At 46.5% G+C, this 16,126-nt stretch overlaps 1 protein-coding gene across 2 annotated transcripts; it reads left to right on the top strand.

Moving 5' to 3' along the window:
* The first annotated feature begins 57 nt into the window (after positions 1 to 57).
* Positions 58 to 14,239, top strand: bcat1 (branched chain amino-acid transaminase 1, cytosolic). 2 transcript variants are annotated; one of them, XM_035528403.2, is made up of 12 exons: positions 58 to 188; positions 276 to 361; positions 1,043 to 1,099; positions 3,200 to 3,400; positions 3,638 to 3,748; positions 4,426 to 4,545; positions 6,486 to 6,646; positions 8,163 to 8,305; positions 9,977 to 10,062; positions 10,371 to 10,511; positions 10,628 to 10,702; positions 12,960 to 14,239. In XM_035528403.2, exons 2-12 carry the CDS (start codon positions 311 to 313, stop codon positions 12,996 to 12,998), a joined length of 1,185 nt encoding a protein of 394 aa, XP_035384296.1. In that variant the 5' UTR covers positions 58 to 188; positions 276 to 310; the 3' UTR covers positions 12,999 to 14,239. The 2 variants fall into 2 exon arrangements, with proteins under 2 accessions (XP_035384296.1, XP_081579591.1); XM_081723465.1 differs by lacking the exons at positions 58 to 188; positions 12,960 to 14,239 and adding an exon at positions 11,550 to 12,766 and having other exon boundaries at positions 282 to 361.
* Positions 14,240 to 16,126: the final 1,887 nt, after the last annotated feature.

Genomic DNA, 16,126 nt, shown 5'->3' with positions numbered 1-16,126 from the left:
AATGTATTCATGCACAGGTCGTTCTTGTCGTTTTGATCGCAGACAGGATGTCGTGCATTACGGCTCGATAAAATACAAACGTATTCGCGGATCCTAATGTGGCGGTATGTGAGCGTGCTACGTGGAATAACGGAACGGACGCAAAATCGGCCGAGCGCTGGCTCGTGTGTTACGGTCTGCACAGCGGGGTGTGTGTGTGTGGGCGTGCATGTGCGCGTGCCTGTTTTAAAACTATAAACAGTGTCAGGTTGATGTTTAATCTCTAATCCGTTTAGCTCGTGCCTACACTGCGCGCTGCTCCACTTTCATCATGGCGAACGTTCGAGCTCCTGCATCACCAGTGAGCGCGCCGTGTCCCGAGGTAAGTGCGCTGCTTGTTAAAGAGGCCGTCGGAGCCACGAGGCTCTCCTGACTAGGGAACACACTTCGGATTTGCACCAGTCGCCCGGTCATGTGTCTGAATATCGTAGGCGATTAGTTAAGCTTTCTTAGCCTTTCTGCGCGCACTCGCGAGGCTGTGCATGCTTTTGGAATATGTCATTCTTTATAATATTTCGAACAAAACATTTGATGTGTGTGTGTAGCATTTGATACACACACACACACAGAGAGAGAGAGAGAGAGAGAGAGAGATTGAGATTGAAAACTGTAGTAAAGTACACAGTGTCCAGAGAAACGTTTCTTACAGAAACGTGTGTGAAACGTGTGTTTAATCTGGTGCACCCAACCTTAGTGTAACTTAACACTTCATACTAGCGTCATCAAGAGAGATTGCGTAAGATGAATCATTGTTTAATTAAATGCGGAGGTATTAGAGAACCTCTGGCGTGGGAATCGACGTGTTGCAAAGGCCTAGATTTCCAAATTAAACATTCACTACTATTTGATTAAAATTACCAAGCCTCGCACTATTTTGCTATTATTAATTGTATTTTTTGTTTTTTAATTGTTTGTTTGTTCTTAATCATTGTTTTTTTTTTAATGTATTATGTATTATTGGGTTTATCTGAGGTTAAGTGTTGATTTGTTTCTTTCTTTTCAGAACCACAACAAAGACCCTGCAAGTAATGATTTGGCTAACAGTGCTCCTAGTTTTAAGGTAATATCACACCCTAACCCCTATGTCATGCTTCAGACGCTACACTCATTTTGTACATACAATGAGCCGGTTCTGCAGGTGTTGTGTTTCAGCACCTCTTCATAAGACTGGTCTTACTGCTCTTACTAACGCTGTTTCCATCACACTGTGTGTGATGCAGCACTTGCCTTCAGTGTGATGTCTGTCGGAAGCATCGTCCCATGGTGCCAAACTGATATAATCCCTGTCTTCAGTGAAGCCACAATAGAGGCTCTGTCTTGCCTAGATTTGTTTTCTGCATATGGGTCCACAATGGCCAACACTAAATGGCCCCTCACAGAGATGACACAACAACAGCCCTGGAACATGACCCTTCGCAGAGAGTTTGAAACTGCCAAATTGTGAGATTAGGGTTAGGGTTTTGGCCTCCAAAGATCAAATGTATGCTAGAGCCCCAACACCCCCCAGTAGTGTAAGGGCTGGTTCTTATGGTTCTTACTAGCTGGATGTTCACTGCTGAGTGAAAGATTCCAATTTCTCAGATCTCTGATCTGCATAAGCCTTGTCAATCAAGCTTCTCTCTCTCTCTCTCTCTCTCTCTCTCTCTTTTTCTCTCCCCCTCTTTCACTCCCTCTCTCTCGCTCCCTCCCTCTCTCTCTCTCTCTCTCTCTCTCTCTCTCTCTCTCTCTCCCTCCCTCCCTCCCTCTCTCCTTCTCTCTGCCACTTTAACTCTCTGTTACTCAGGTAAGTGGTAATGGAACAGAAAGTTCTTACATCACACTCTTGGCTGTGAATGTTTGTATACATACTTCCATCTATAGCTATGGACTGAGGTATACTGTACACATGGATATAAATGTAAATATGCAGATATAACACTGTCTATAAATACTGTTACAGGAAAAATACAGGAAAAAATGTAATGTAATTCTATTTGCACGTCCTGTCAAAACAAAGGGTGAACGTGTCTCTGAGCCATGTGAGCAGAAACCGCAGTCACAGTGAAGTACAACTCTTCGACCCTTCTGAGGCCTGGTCTCCTGATCTGGAGTTGAGCTCTGCAGTGAGCTGCTGGTTGAGGTTCAGCTCACTAGTTGGGGGAGCCAAGCTCCGGTGACGTCAGGGTCATAGGTCATCCACACAGTTTTAGAGTGCTCTCTTTTTTTTATAAACATTGTGAAATAAACTAAAAAACATTATTTAAACTGGGATGTAGCAACTGATTCTTCATAATGATGAAACGAAAAACTGACTAACTCCAGTCTAAATAAATTATACCAGACCATCAATTTTGGAGGAAGAAAATGCTGGAATATACAGTAACAAATGCCTGAATTAAGTAACACAGAGGCTTTGTTTGACCAGATAGATGTCCCTTCCTTTGTCCAGACAGATATCTCTGCTGTCCCCCTGTATCTGGGGCTCCCTGAAGCATATGTCTTAGCATTTACACGCTATACATTCAGTAGTGGTATCGGTCACACTCACATGCACAGCCCCATCGAGCATGTGCACAGGGCACTGGGCATGACCCTGTCCCGCCGTGGGTATTGAAGTCCTGTTTCTCAGGTACTTCACTGAAATGTTCGATCTCTACATCTCTTACTACAGTACACGGTATGATGTATCATAAAATATGAATCTATTTCAGATGCAGCAAATGTAGTTTCAAGTGTGGAAAGCAACTATGACATGTATAAACATGTATAAACATGTATAAACAGCCTTAGAGTGAGGGAAGGCAAGTTTGATAAATCACCAATATCTCCCTCAGCGATCTGGGATTAAAGATCTACAGTAAAACGTGTAATCTGTGAATGATTACTAATCTCAGGTGGCAGGAGAAGAGACATCATGTTTAGAGGCGTTGGAGTTGATATTTGAATAGTTTACTGAGTCTCTCACAATGTCTTCTATTACTCAGCAGTAGAAAGTTAACTCATTAAATGAGCTGTAGTCACTGTCTTTATCTTAGGAATAGTATTATGAACTAAAGACATCAACAAAACCATTTAACCCTTTTTTGAATATTTTATCCTCAGAAGCATAATTCGTTTTTGAGTATTTTTGAGTATTCGTGCACTGCTGTGGACACTGAAGGTTCTTCTTCCATCCTTGCAGGCTGCAGACCTGGCGCTCCAGCTGTGCAAGACCCGTAAACCCTGCCCCGAGGTGGAAGGGCTTCAGTTCGGGACTGTGTTCACCGACCACATGTTGCTGGTGAAGTGGAGCAGAGACGGAGGCTGGGAGAGGCCGCGGATTCAGCCCTTCGGGGACCTGAGCCTCCACCCAGCCTGCTCCGCCCTGCACTATGCCCTGCAGGTCTGTGTTGCAACATTACACACTCACGCACGTTCACGATTGATTTATCTGTTTTTAACAGTATTTCATCATTATCTACAGCTATATCTATATTTATTGTTTCAACATGCATTGGTTAAAATGACTTTTTATTCCCATTTGCAAATATTGTGGACAGTAATAGTAATTTATTTGCAACAAAACTAACTTGTATCGTTTGCACCCCAATGTCACCACTGCTGCCCTGGGCCATGTCAGCTGTTTGAGGGTCTGAAGGCATACCGGGGTGAGGACGACAGAGTGCGTCTGTTCCGGCCTGCCCTGAACATGAGACGCATGCTGAGATCGGCCAGCAGGCTCTGCATGCCTGTGAGTATCACACGGTACGCCGGAGGACACTGTAAGCTAATACAGGACACCGTAGGACACTGCAGGACACTGTAGGACACTGTGTGTCACTGGAGGACACTGTAGGATAATACATGACACTGGAGGACACTGTCACTGGAGGACACTGTAGGATAATACATGACACCGTAGGACACTGGAGGACACTGTCACTGGAGGACACTGTAGGGCACTGTAGAATAATGCATGACACTGTAGGACACTGTGGGACACTGTAGGGCACTGCAGGACCTTGAAGTATTGAAACGTGTAAGACATTGCAGGACATTGCATGGCAAGGTAGGACAATGCAGGACACTTGAATCCCAAACTCAAACTCAAACTCTGATGACACATAGCAGTGACCCCAAATGTTGAATTACTGTGACATTCTCTGGATGTCTCTGAAAAGGTGTTCCCAGTTTACACGAATTCATTTGACTTGCTATTTCTTTTTTCGGAACATTGTAAAGCCAACTGCTGTTAGAACGTTTGTACCTGTCAGGTGAGGCTTTTGGGCTTAAATTTGATTGCAACCAATATCTGATGCATGTGTGTACAATGTGTGATGTACATGTTGTAACATGTAAACTCTGTAAAGTTGTACATGTTGCAACATGGATGTGTTCCCCGTTTGTCTGTGGCCGTCTGCCTTACAGAGTTTTGATGGCGCTGAGTTACTGGAGTGTATACGTAAACTGGTGGCGCTGGATCAGGAGTGGGTTCCCCGCTCCGCCTCTGGGAGTCTCTACATCCGGCCCACTTTTGTGGGCACTGAGGTGAGTAAGGTCCCTTCTGCTCTGGATTACACCTGCTTCTCCCAAATGGAATCTGAGGTCTCCGAATGAGTTCTCACGTTCCGGTTCCTTATTTGGACTCCACATGTCTACACAGCGTGTAGAATGAATGGCATGACATGACATGATATGACGTTCCACTTACATAGGATCTCTCCCAAGACCCAAGGACACTTTACAGTCAACACACCAATAAATAACTAAGTTATAATAAATTAGCAATAATAAACACATAACAACTGTGAACAATATAATAAGAATTATGTCAGTTCATTGGTTGACTCTTCACGCTATCATATCCACAACATTACACCTAAAGCATTAACCTCCCACATCTCATTAACCCTCTTCATCACATCTCATCACGCTTCATCACGCTTCATCACGCTTCATCACGCTGACCTCTAGGAAACTTCATCTTGCATGAAGGTGACTGACAGTTGTTATTCCATGTGTGTGTATACCAGGGGCTGTGTACGGTATATATGTGTGTGTGTATTTTTAGTGGTGAAAACAGATTCGTATCCGTACAGCTTCATTCTCCCAGTTCCATTGGACATTTGTATGTTTTTGTTTGTATCAAGCATGAAAATGTACATACAGTCCTTTTTTTTATTTGTATTTTTGTATTTCTTATGTGTTGCAGTGATATATGTATATCAGCGTCAGAACATTTATTAAATACAGTATGAGCAACACACACAACCAATGGTTTAAACAGTCAAGGTCACTGATGGAAAACATACATGAACTTTAAGAGAGGGCATCTGGAACGTGTTAATTTGCTGTCATCTTGATCACATATGTAAGTCGCTTTGGATAAGAGTGTCTGCCAAATACTGGAAATGTGAACAAAAAACAAGCAATTTTGGTTACTATAGTTACAATATTCTAGTGTGATGTCCAGGTCAAAAGAGATTTCAGCTGACCTCAGAAAAAAAGTTATCAGAGATAATCAGACTGTATGAAACGTTACAGAAGGATTTCCAAAGACTTCGAGCTGACAGGCAGGCAGGCTGATAGTGAGGCTGGATGGTAGTGAGCAGGCTGGCTGATAGTGAACAGGTGGGCTGATAGTGTGCAAACTCAGCACAGAAACTCAGCATGGCTGCTTCACTGGGAGTGTGCACCAGGTCACGCTGTAGAGTCCTCACACACGTGATGCAGATTGCCAAGGTTACGGCTGAAGACCTGGTGTGTCCAATGCACTTGGTAAGGTCTGTGGTCACAAGTCAAATCTACAATGGTGGTGATTATAGGAGACTTTGTAACCAATACACTTTAAAAAAAAAAAACCATAACATTGCAGCTCTTTTTAAGTTTGCTACAGTTTTGCCGGTTCTGAGTCGTGTCCAGAAATTCGACTGCAGAAAGCCAAGCGTGTTTGTGAGGAGCATGGGACAGGCAGTATGACCCAAGTAAACGAATCGAAACAGGAGGGGGTGGAATTCTGCCCTCGGGCTTTTTGAAATGAGGTGGCGTGACGTAAGGGAGGTCAGTGAGGCCTGCTGTTTTGGAAAAACTCATGAACTGAAACATGAGCTGCTCTCTGAAAAAGAGAGAAGGTCCAAAATGGTTTAAGATGTTTCCACAAAACAAATCAGTAGCTGCAGAAAATATTTGGTTGACGTCACTGCCAGTAAAGGAAGTTACATGATATATGAGCGTTCAACCAATTTGTCCATCAGCAACTTTGACTGTTCCATCTATTTAATTAGTGAAGGTGTCATTTTCTAGTTCTGTACGAGACGTTACTGTGTCTTTAGTTATTATTGTGACTTATTTGAAGATCTGATAAGATCTTATCAGACACCAGATAATTCCACAGGGTTCATAAACTGTGTGTGTGCATATGCATCCATACATGCATCTGTGTGTGCGTGTGTGTGTGTGTGTGTGTGTGTGTGTGTGTGTGTTCACAGATTTCTCTTGGTGTGAAGAAGCCCTCTTCTGCCTTGTTGTTTGTGATTCTGAGTCCTGTTGGCTCCTACTTCAGCACTGGGGCCAGACCCGTGTCTCTGTGGGCAGACACCACATACATCAGGGCGTGGAGAGGAGGGACCGGAGACTACAAAATAGGAGGGTGAGAGGGACGTTGTGGCTTCTATATGTATGGTGTAGTGTAAGGTATAACATATATAGTGTAAGGTATAACATATATAGTGTAAGGTATAACATATAGTACAGCGTATAGAATTGTGTATAGTATGATATAAAGTCCAGTGGCCAGTGGTGGCTCAGTGGTTAAGGTACTTGATTAGCTGTCAGTTCAAGTCCCACCACAATTGCTCAAGTTGCATTCCCTCATAGTTGTGAGGTTTTTTTTGGATAAAAGCATCAGGTAAACACTGTAAGTAGTATCACGTACGGTATAGCAGTGCAGTGGTCTTGAGGACTGTGATTTGAAGTGTAGTGGGCAACAGTACTGTCCCTGTGGGGGACTGGGGTTCAGTCCCCTGTCTGGGTAAATGCACCATGTTATACTAACACGAGTCTTCAGTGGTCCTTGGCTTTCCTTCTAAGTAGTTCTGTTGGAACCTAAATGTGTGTCGTAAGGATTAGACCTGTAAATGAGTGTATACAAACGCTGCTTAATCCATAAACCGACTCATTTCTGCGTAAGGAATGAAGCAAAATCTTGGAACAGTGAAGCGTTAACCTGATTTTGATCAGTGTGTTGGTGACGGTGGGTGAAACATTGACTGTGATTATTGTGGCACCGTTATATCAGCCAGGAATGCAGGGATTGAAGTCAATTGTATTTATACAGTGTTTTTTACAACAGTTGTCATAAAGCAGCTTTACAAGACCGCAGTGTCCAAGCCAAGGGTGACTGTGGCGAGGACACACTCCCTAGGTTAGGGGTTACCCCGTGATCAGCAGGGCGGTGTGTGTGTGGTCTACCCCGTGATCAGCAGGGCGGTGTGTGTGTGGTCTACCCCGTGATCAGCAGGGCGGTGTGTGTGTGGTCTACCCCGTGATCAGCAGGGCGGTGTGTGTGTGGTCTACCCCGTGATCAGCAGGGTGGTGTGTGTGTGGTCTACCCCGTGATCAGCAAGGCGGTGTGTGTGTGGTCTACCCCGTGATCAGTAGGGTGGTGTGTGTGGGTTTACTCTGTGATCAGTAGGGTGGTGTGTGTGTTTACTCTGTGATCAGTAAGGTGGTGTGTGTGGGTTTGGGTCTCATGATTTTATTGCCTCCGCCTGCTCCAGCAGGTGAGCTGTGAGAACGTCCTTGAGCTGCTGCTCTGGAGAGCCATGATTTGGTCATTTTAAACATACAGTTAATTCTGTAGTTGATTTACTGTCATGTTGTATTTTAAATGTTTGCGTGTTAGTTCACAGCCAGAGTTGTTTCTGTTGGAGAATCACTGTTGTTGAACTCCTGGGTTTAAACATTTCTTACTGTAAACTAACTTGGTTTCAGTTTTTTTGGTAGGGGAGTGTGACCCCTCTGCTCATGCTTTCTTGCAATAAATAAAATGAAAGTTTCACACTCTGGTGAGGCAAGGCTGGTGGAGGGGACAGAAACCATCAGACACGCTCCAGAGTGATCGAGGGCCTGTTGAGCGCGAGGACTCATGACGTCTCCATCCGCAGGAACTACGGCTCATCAATCTGCGCGCAGCATGAAGCTGTGGAGCGCGGGTGCCAGCAGGTGCTCTGGCTGTACGGCGACGACCAGCAGATCACTGAGGTCGGCACGATGAATGTGTTCCTGTACTGGATCAGCGAGGAAGGAGGTACCGCATGCTCTGCGCTCTGGAGTGGAGACGCATGTTAGTTCTGTAAGAAGAACTTCTGTCTGTGTAGCAGTGACCTCTAGTGGCCAAGAAAGGGAAGGCGTCCTGAGTAAAAACATTTGTAGTCGGGACAACACTGTTATGTTCTCCTTCGCTAAAATGTGTGATCCCCGAGTCTTCATTTCTGATCTCCCATCACTTTAAAAAAACAATAAAACAAACACATGCTCTATTCTTTCAAGAATGCTTGGTTGAAAACACAATGTGTGTGTGGTCTACACTGTGATCAGTACGGTGGTGTGTGTGTGTGTGTGGTCTACACCGTGGTCAGTAGGGTGGTGTGTGTGTGGTCTACACCATGATCGGTAGAGTGGTGTGTGTGTGGTCTACACCGTGGTCAGTAGGGTGGTGTGTGTGTGGTCTACACCATGATCAGTACAGTGGTGTGTGTGTGTGTGTGTGTGTGTGTGTGGTCTACACCGTGATCGGTAGAGTGGTGTGTGTATGGTCTACACCGTGATCAGTAGGGTGGTGTGTGTGTGTGTAGTCTACACTGTGATCCGTGCGGTGGTGTGTGTGTGTGTGTGGTCTACACCGTGATCGGTAGGGTGGTGTATGTGTGGTCTACACCGTGGTCAGTAGGGTGGTGTGTGTGTATGGTCTACACCATGGTCAGTAGGGTGGTGTGTGTGTGGTCTACACCGTGATTATTAGGGTGGTGTGTGTGTGTGTGTGGTCTACACCGTGATCAGTAGGGTGGTGTGTGTGTGGTCTACACTGTGGTCAGTAGGGTGCTGTGTGTGTGGTCTACACCGTGATTATTAGGGTGGTGTGTGTGTGTGTGGTCTACACTGTGATCAATAGGGTGGTATGTGTGTGGTCTACACTGTGGTCAGTAGGCTGATGCGTTTGTGGTCTACACCGTGGTCAGTAGTGTGGTATGTGTGTGGTCTACACTGTGATCAGTAGGGTGGTATGTGTGTGTGTGGTCTACACCGTGATCAGTACGGTGGTGTGTGTGTGGTCTACACCGTGATCAGTACGGTGGTGTGTGTGTGTGTGTGTGTGTGTGTGTGTGGTCTGCACCGTGATCAGTACAGTGGTGTGTGTGCGTGTATGTGTGTGTGGTCTACACCGTAGTCAGTAGAGTGGTGTGTGTGTGTGTGGTCTACACCATGGTCAGTAGGGTGGTGTGTGTGTGTGGTCTACACCATGATCAGTAGAGTGGTATGTGTGTGGTCTACACCGTGATCAGTAGGGTGGTGTGTGTGTGTGTGTAGTCTACACTGTGATCCGTGCGGTGGTGTGTGTGTGTGTGTGTGTGTGTGGTCTACACCGTGATCGGTAGAGTGGTGTGTGTGTGGTCTACACCGTGGTCAGTAGGGTGGTGTGTGTGTGGTCTACACCATGATCAGTACGGTGGTGTGTGTGTGTGTGTGTGGTCTACACCGTGATCGGTAGAGTGGTGTGTGTGTGGTCTACACCGTGGTCAGTAGGGTGGTGTGTGTGTGGTCTACACCGTGATCAGTACGGTGGTGTGTGTGTGGTCTACACCGTGATCAGTAGGGTGGTGTGTGTGTCAGGCATCTCAGGGCAGCCTGAGCAAGCAGTATGAATATTTACTTATTTATTTATCAACTTTATTATTAATTTGTTTGTTTGTTTATTTAGAGGAAGAGCTTGCAACACCTCCGCTGGATGGGATCATTCTGCCAGGGATCACTCGACAGAGCATCCTGGAGCTCGCGCATGATTGGGTAACGACCAGGACATCAGCCGGCTCATCTCTCTGACCTAATAAGCCATGCCCAGCATTCATGCAGATCAAAACTCCAAAGACATTCACCAGTCCCCCCCCCACACACACACAGTTGTCTCATCCTCTCACACGCTGTGATCTAGGTGTCTTCTCCTTCTGACCTCAACCGTTCCAAAAACATGTCTGTGTTATTTACTAACATACGGTCTCCACAGTGCTACGTCTAGTCTCATTTACCCAGGCACTTGCTTTACGTGGACAGACTGTCCTGTCCGTGACGTGTGTCCCTGTGCTTCATCTGGGCAGGGGGACTTTAAAGTTGCCGAGCGCTGCCTGACCATGGCGCACCTGTGCCAGGCCCTGGAGGACGGGCGGGTGAAAGAGATGTTTGGCGCGGGCACGGCGTGCGTGGTCTGTCCCATCAGCCGGGTGCTGTACCAGGGGAAGGTGAGGGTTTCAGGAAGCTCAGTAGGACCCACCCATGTCCCACGCGTCTTCATAGCTGAGGTGAGTGGGACGGGAAGCAGCACGTGTGTGTGACGTTGTGTGTTTCTGGCCCTTAGGACCTTCAGATTCCTTGCGAGGGCAACTTTCCTCCGCTGGCCTCAAGATTTCTGAGGGAGCTCACGGACATCCAGGTAGGGGTGTGGCACGCTTACACACACACACGCTCCCACAAACACACACACACACACGCTCACACACACGTACGCACGCTCACACGCACATGAACGCACGGTCTCACACACATACACGTACACACACTCGCAACACACACACACACAAATGCATGCTCACACATACGCATACGCATGCTCACACACACATGAACGCATGCTTACACACACGTATGCACACACACGCACATGCTCACTCACACACGTACACATGCTCATACACACACATATGCACACACACACGTACACACATGCACACAAACATTTAGCCAAGAGCCGTTAGGAGCCGTGTGTCATGAACACACACGATTGACTCCCCGATGCCCCAGTCTCGAGCGAGAGTGTTGGGATGAATGATGAGGAATAATAATGAGTGATACATTAATATGTGGAGTGACGAGTATGATGACTGGTGCTGATGTCCCAGGGACCAGGCACCAGTCAGACAGGATGCTGTCTTCAGTAACCTCATTACCGATCATTCAGCACGGGCGCTAACGCTAACGACTTTATAATGCTAACGAATATATAATGTTTACTAATATATTCACCCTAAAAGAAGTGTCTTGTCTCACCAGGTAGAATTCAGTACACAAACATGAAATTATTTAAAAAAAAGAAAAAACAACAAAAACCTATACAAAATGATTACACAAAGAACAGTACTACACTTTTAGTCTAACAACATATGGATAAAACAAGGTCACTCATTAATATCTACATAATTTAACACCATTTTGCGGCATTCTGCGAGACGAGAGAACCATCAGATCCATCGGAAAACGTTTTCTCTTTCCACCCCTCTCAGAAAGGTGGAAGAGGCGCGCTTTTTTAAGCACACGCCACGGAAGCACCTGTTTGTCCGGAAGCCTGCTGTCAGTCACGTAGCATGCCGTCAAAAACATATTTGAGCAAAATCTGCTGGAATTGTTTCCAGGGAACAGGTGGGAGCCTTTAACCGTGAGACCGCTTCCTTCACACGTCTGTTTCATTAATTTGTCAAAATTCAAAGCTGTGATAATTGGGCTCCTTCCCAGAGATTTGACTGTGCCAGACACTTTTTCAGGGATTTTTGTATTGATGGTGCCCTACAGCTGAGAATGCATTAGTCCCAGTTATGGCACGGGCCCCCGTGCTCGTCTTCGTATCGTAGACGGGACTTGGAGGGACACAGAGGGACTCTCTTCCCACAAGTCAGGTGTCTGCATGACTGCCATTTACCTCTTCAGTAATTGTTTAACATGCGGCAGAACTTATTAAAAGTGCAGCTGGCTTCAGTCTGAACAGTGTTGCAGTTTGTTCCTGGGAAGAATCTTCCCTCGATGAGGCAAATGATGAGTTTTTGTTTGTACTGCATGTAAACAAGAACATTGTTTTCCATTTGCCAGCATTTAAAACCAGTGCATGGAAACGTGGAGCAGAACATATGATTATGACACCTCTCTCTCTCTCTCTCTCTCTCTCTCTCTCTCTCTCTCTCTCTCTCTCTCTCTCTCTCTCTCTCTCTCTCTCGTGACGGAGGTCTAGGGGCAAAGCAGTAGCGTGTGCCCAGCCGGTGAGCCAGCCTGCAGATCGGGCCGCGCGACTCCCCCAAACACGCTAATTATGTTCCGTCTAATTACACGGATCCGAATTCTTCTCCGTGCACTCTGCGATCTTCAAAGCTAAGACGCATCAAACAAAGCCGAATGGGTGTCGCGTAACGTGTGGGGGGGGGGGTTTAATAAACAATAAAACTGACAAAACGCAGCAGGCAGGGGAGAAGCGTCAGAGCGCTAGACGACGGTAATTCTGTTGACGTTTCGTTCACCGCTACGGAGGAAGAACGTGTCAACGGCAGGCCGACGCGAGGCTGCCGCGCGCAGATGAGAGATGGGTTTACTAACACGTCCCGCCGTCCCTCTTTCATGTTAATTAGAAACCACATCCTTTTGTTTCTTCACTCAGAGCCGTATTTGTTCTTCCGCTCTGTCCATTAGAACAAATTTGCAACATGAGACACAAATAATTGGATTTGTGTACGTCTGTCAGGGACGGGGGCGGGGGGGGGGGGGTGTTTTGAATTGTCTAACAGTTGGGTTCATGGTGCTCGTGGGGGTTCGGTTGTTGCAGTGTGTGTCAGCGCGGCTTCTGTGGGTGTGTTTAATGCCGGCATCTGCGCATTTTACCTGTGACCTCTTACCTGTGACGTCTCGCCTTTGTTTGTCTTTCTTTGCAGTACGGGCGGATCACGAGTGATTGGACCTGCCTTGTGTAGACGCACCTAGTGACGACTCGACAGAACCATGCAAATGCTAAAACACACAGACACACACACACACACACACACACACACACACACAAGCACGCAAGTGCACAGAATCTTGAAAACATAGGAAAACAGAATCTTGTTTCTGTCTGGGTGACTTTTCAGTAGTGTGCAATAATTGTATCTTGGTGTGAAAATTAATTTTCCATTTCTTGTACTTGCAATAATGTGTTCCATCCACATATGGAGCTACATGAATGATCTCTAGAATTGGGGTTTGTGTCCGTCTGTCTCCAGCCAAAACTCAGACAGACTTATCAACAGATCTGCAGAGGGTAACGTTTCATTGCCAAATGCACTTATATTAATAAGGCACTAGAGATTTTAGCTCAGCTAAGCGTTAAGTATCCAATGCTGTCAAATCAAATGAACAAAAATATAGTGGCATTATATGTTTTATATATGTCAGAAATTATGTCAGACATTTTTAGCTACTTTTTAATGATGACTATAGATGGTCAGATGTCACGAGGGGGCATATCACCAGGAACAGAGTTTTCACTTAGCTGTGAGAGCTTCTTTTGAACCGAAAGAGTTGAAAGCACTTAGGAGGGTACACTGAGCACTCACTGTACACTTCTAAGGGCACTAAGCCCTCTGAGGGCCCAGACGTACACTTCTAAGGGCACTAACCCCTCTGAAGGCTCAGATGTACACTTCTAAGGGCACTAACCCCTCTGAAGGCTCAGATGTACACTTCTAAGGGCACTAACCCCTCTGAAGGCTCAGATGTACACTTCTAAGGGCACTAACCCCTCTGAAGGCTCAGATGTACACTTCTAAGGGCACTAACCCCTCTGAAGGCTCAGATGTACACTTCTAAGGGCACTAACCCCTCTGAAGGCTCAGATGTACACTTCTAAGGGCACTAACTAAAAGCTGCACTGTCATCCCTTTGTAGCTGCTCAGGTGAAACTCAACCTTCCCTTACGATCAGGGACAGTAATGTGTTGAAGTGCCAATGTGCTCACGGCGAAAACAGCTACGGTGTAAATGTTTTCTCCTTCAATCTCTTTAGACCCTTGTTGCCTTGAATAGGGTTTTAGTCATTAGAAGGCAAAGCACAATTTGTTTAATCTCATCTGTTTTCTAGAATAGGTGCAGATATACGCTGTACTGTACTGAACCTGTACGAGATTTCCTCTTGTCCTCGAACCTTTAAATAAAGAATTGTGGCTGGTTTCCCTTCATAGCAGAAATGATGTTTACTAAAACTAAAGAAAGTATTCAGGACCTCACTCCAATGGGTGTGTGTGTTTGTGTGTGTGTATGTGCATGCACGCGTGTGTGTTCGTGTGTGTTTGTGTGTGTGTGTGCGTGTGTTTGTGTGTATGTGTGTGTGTGCGTTTGTGTGTGTGTGCGTGTTTGTGTGTGAGTGTGTGCATGTGTTTGTGTGTTTGTGTGTGTGTGTGTGTGCGTGTGTTTGTATGTGTGTGTGTGTGTGTGCGTTTGTGTGTGTGTGCGTGTTTGTGTGTGAGTGTGTGCATGTGTTTGTGTGTGCGTGTGTTTGTGTGTGTGTGTGTGTGCGCGCACATACGAGAGAAGGGACGAGTGTGGGAGGGAACAGGGGCTATCGTAGTGATGAATGTGGGGGTGTGGTTATGGCCCCCAGGCCTAAAGTCTTTCCCCAACTCTTCCTCTGTCCCAAACTTATTCATCATTTTAACATGACCTACTTACATTAAACATCATTAATTCTTTCACGTCTCGCTTGCATATGTGAAAACACACGCACACACACACACAATTCATGTGTTTTATTGGCCTTCAGCCACAAATCTAAATGCCCCCACCCTTTCTTGCTAAAACTGCAAGAAAAAAAATGTCTTGAACAAAGCAACTGAGCAGTAACCCTGAAATATAAACGGGGTTTGGGTGGGTGTGTGCACACGTGCTGTTTAATTCAGATCAGGTGTGACGGGATGACAAAGTGGAGCTGTGGAGCTGTGCTCAGAGCAGGTGATGGAAGCGTCTGCCAGAGCGCAGAGAGCGTCTGCTCTCTCTCTCTCTCTCTCTCTCTCTCTCTTCCTCTTTCCCTCTCTTTCCTTCCCTCTCTCTGTCTCTCTCCTCTCTCTCTCTCTCTCTCTCTCTCTCTCTCTCTCTCTCTCTCTCTCTCTCTCTCTCTCTCTCTCTCTCTCTGTAAGTGTGAAGGCACCAGCGGTCCCTGGCATGCAGTCAAAGCCTGTGAGCATAATGGATCAGATGAAGCCCGTGAACCTCTTGGCAGCGTGGTGCTCGGGGACGGATCGCTGGCGGTCCGAACGCTCCCGCACATCTTCCCTTCATCCACACGGAACAGAGGGCACGTGTGGCGCTGAGCACTGTGAAGTCGCTCGCTGAGCAGCCGCGCGTCTGCGCTCGCCCGTCCTCTTTTCGTGCTAATTTCAACACCCTTATGGGACGTCACCCTTTGCTCTCCGAGGACGACACACTCACTTGTGGTTTTTTTTTTTCTTTTTCTTTTTTTAGTGACCTGCCACAGAAATGACCTCTGTTCTAGTTTAAAAACTTTGGGTAAAATGTCTCTGTCAGTTTAACCATCCTCTGCTCTGATTGGCTCTGCTCCTAAACGCAAAGCTCTTGGGTGCGGCGCTGGCTGACTCTTCCCATCTGAAGCCTGAGCCGTCTGGCTACAGCTACCCACCGCCTGACCTGGTCTACTGCCCAGATACCATGCACCCCCCATCTCTCTCTCTCTCTCTCTCTCCCTTTTCTCTCACTCTCTCCCTCTCCCCTCTCCATCTCTCTCTCCTTCCTTCACTTCTCTCCACTCCTCTCTCTCTCCACCTCCCTCTCTCTCTCTCTCTCTCTCTCTCTCTCTCTCTCTTTTCTCTCACTCTCTCCCTCTCCCCTCTCCATCTCTCTCCTTCCTTCACTTCTCTCTACTCCTCTCTCTCTCCACCTCCCTCTCTCTTTCTCTCTCTCTCTCTCTCTCTCACCTCCTGCTCTGCTGTAAACCCACCCTCTCACCATCCCTCCCTCCCTCTCTCTCTCTCTCTCTCTCTCTCTCTCTCTCTCCTCTCGCCATCCGTCTCTCGTCTTCCTTTCCACTCTGGTAGTGGCCACATCTTCTCCTG

The sequence above is a fragment of the Electrophorus electricus genome, chromosome 11 (assembly GCF_041902795.1).
Source record: "Electrophorus electricus isolate QZ-2024a chromosome 11, ASM4190279v1, whole genome shotgun sequence".
In the NCBI taxonomy this organism is placed as follows: Eukaryota; Metazoa; Chordata; class Actinopteri; order Gymnotiformes; family Gymnotidae; genus Electrophorus; species Electrophorus electricus.
Note: the sequence above shows the minus strand (reverse complement) of the source record. Positions and strands in the feature narration are given on the sequence as shown.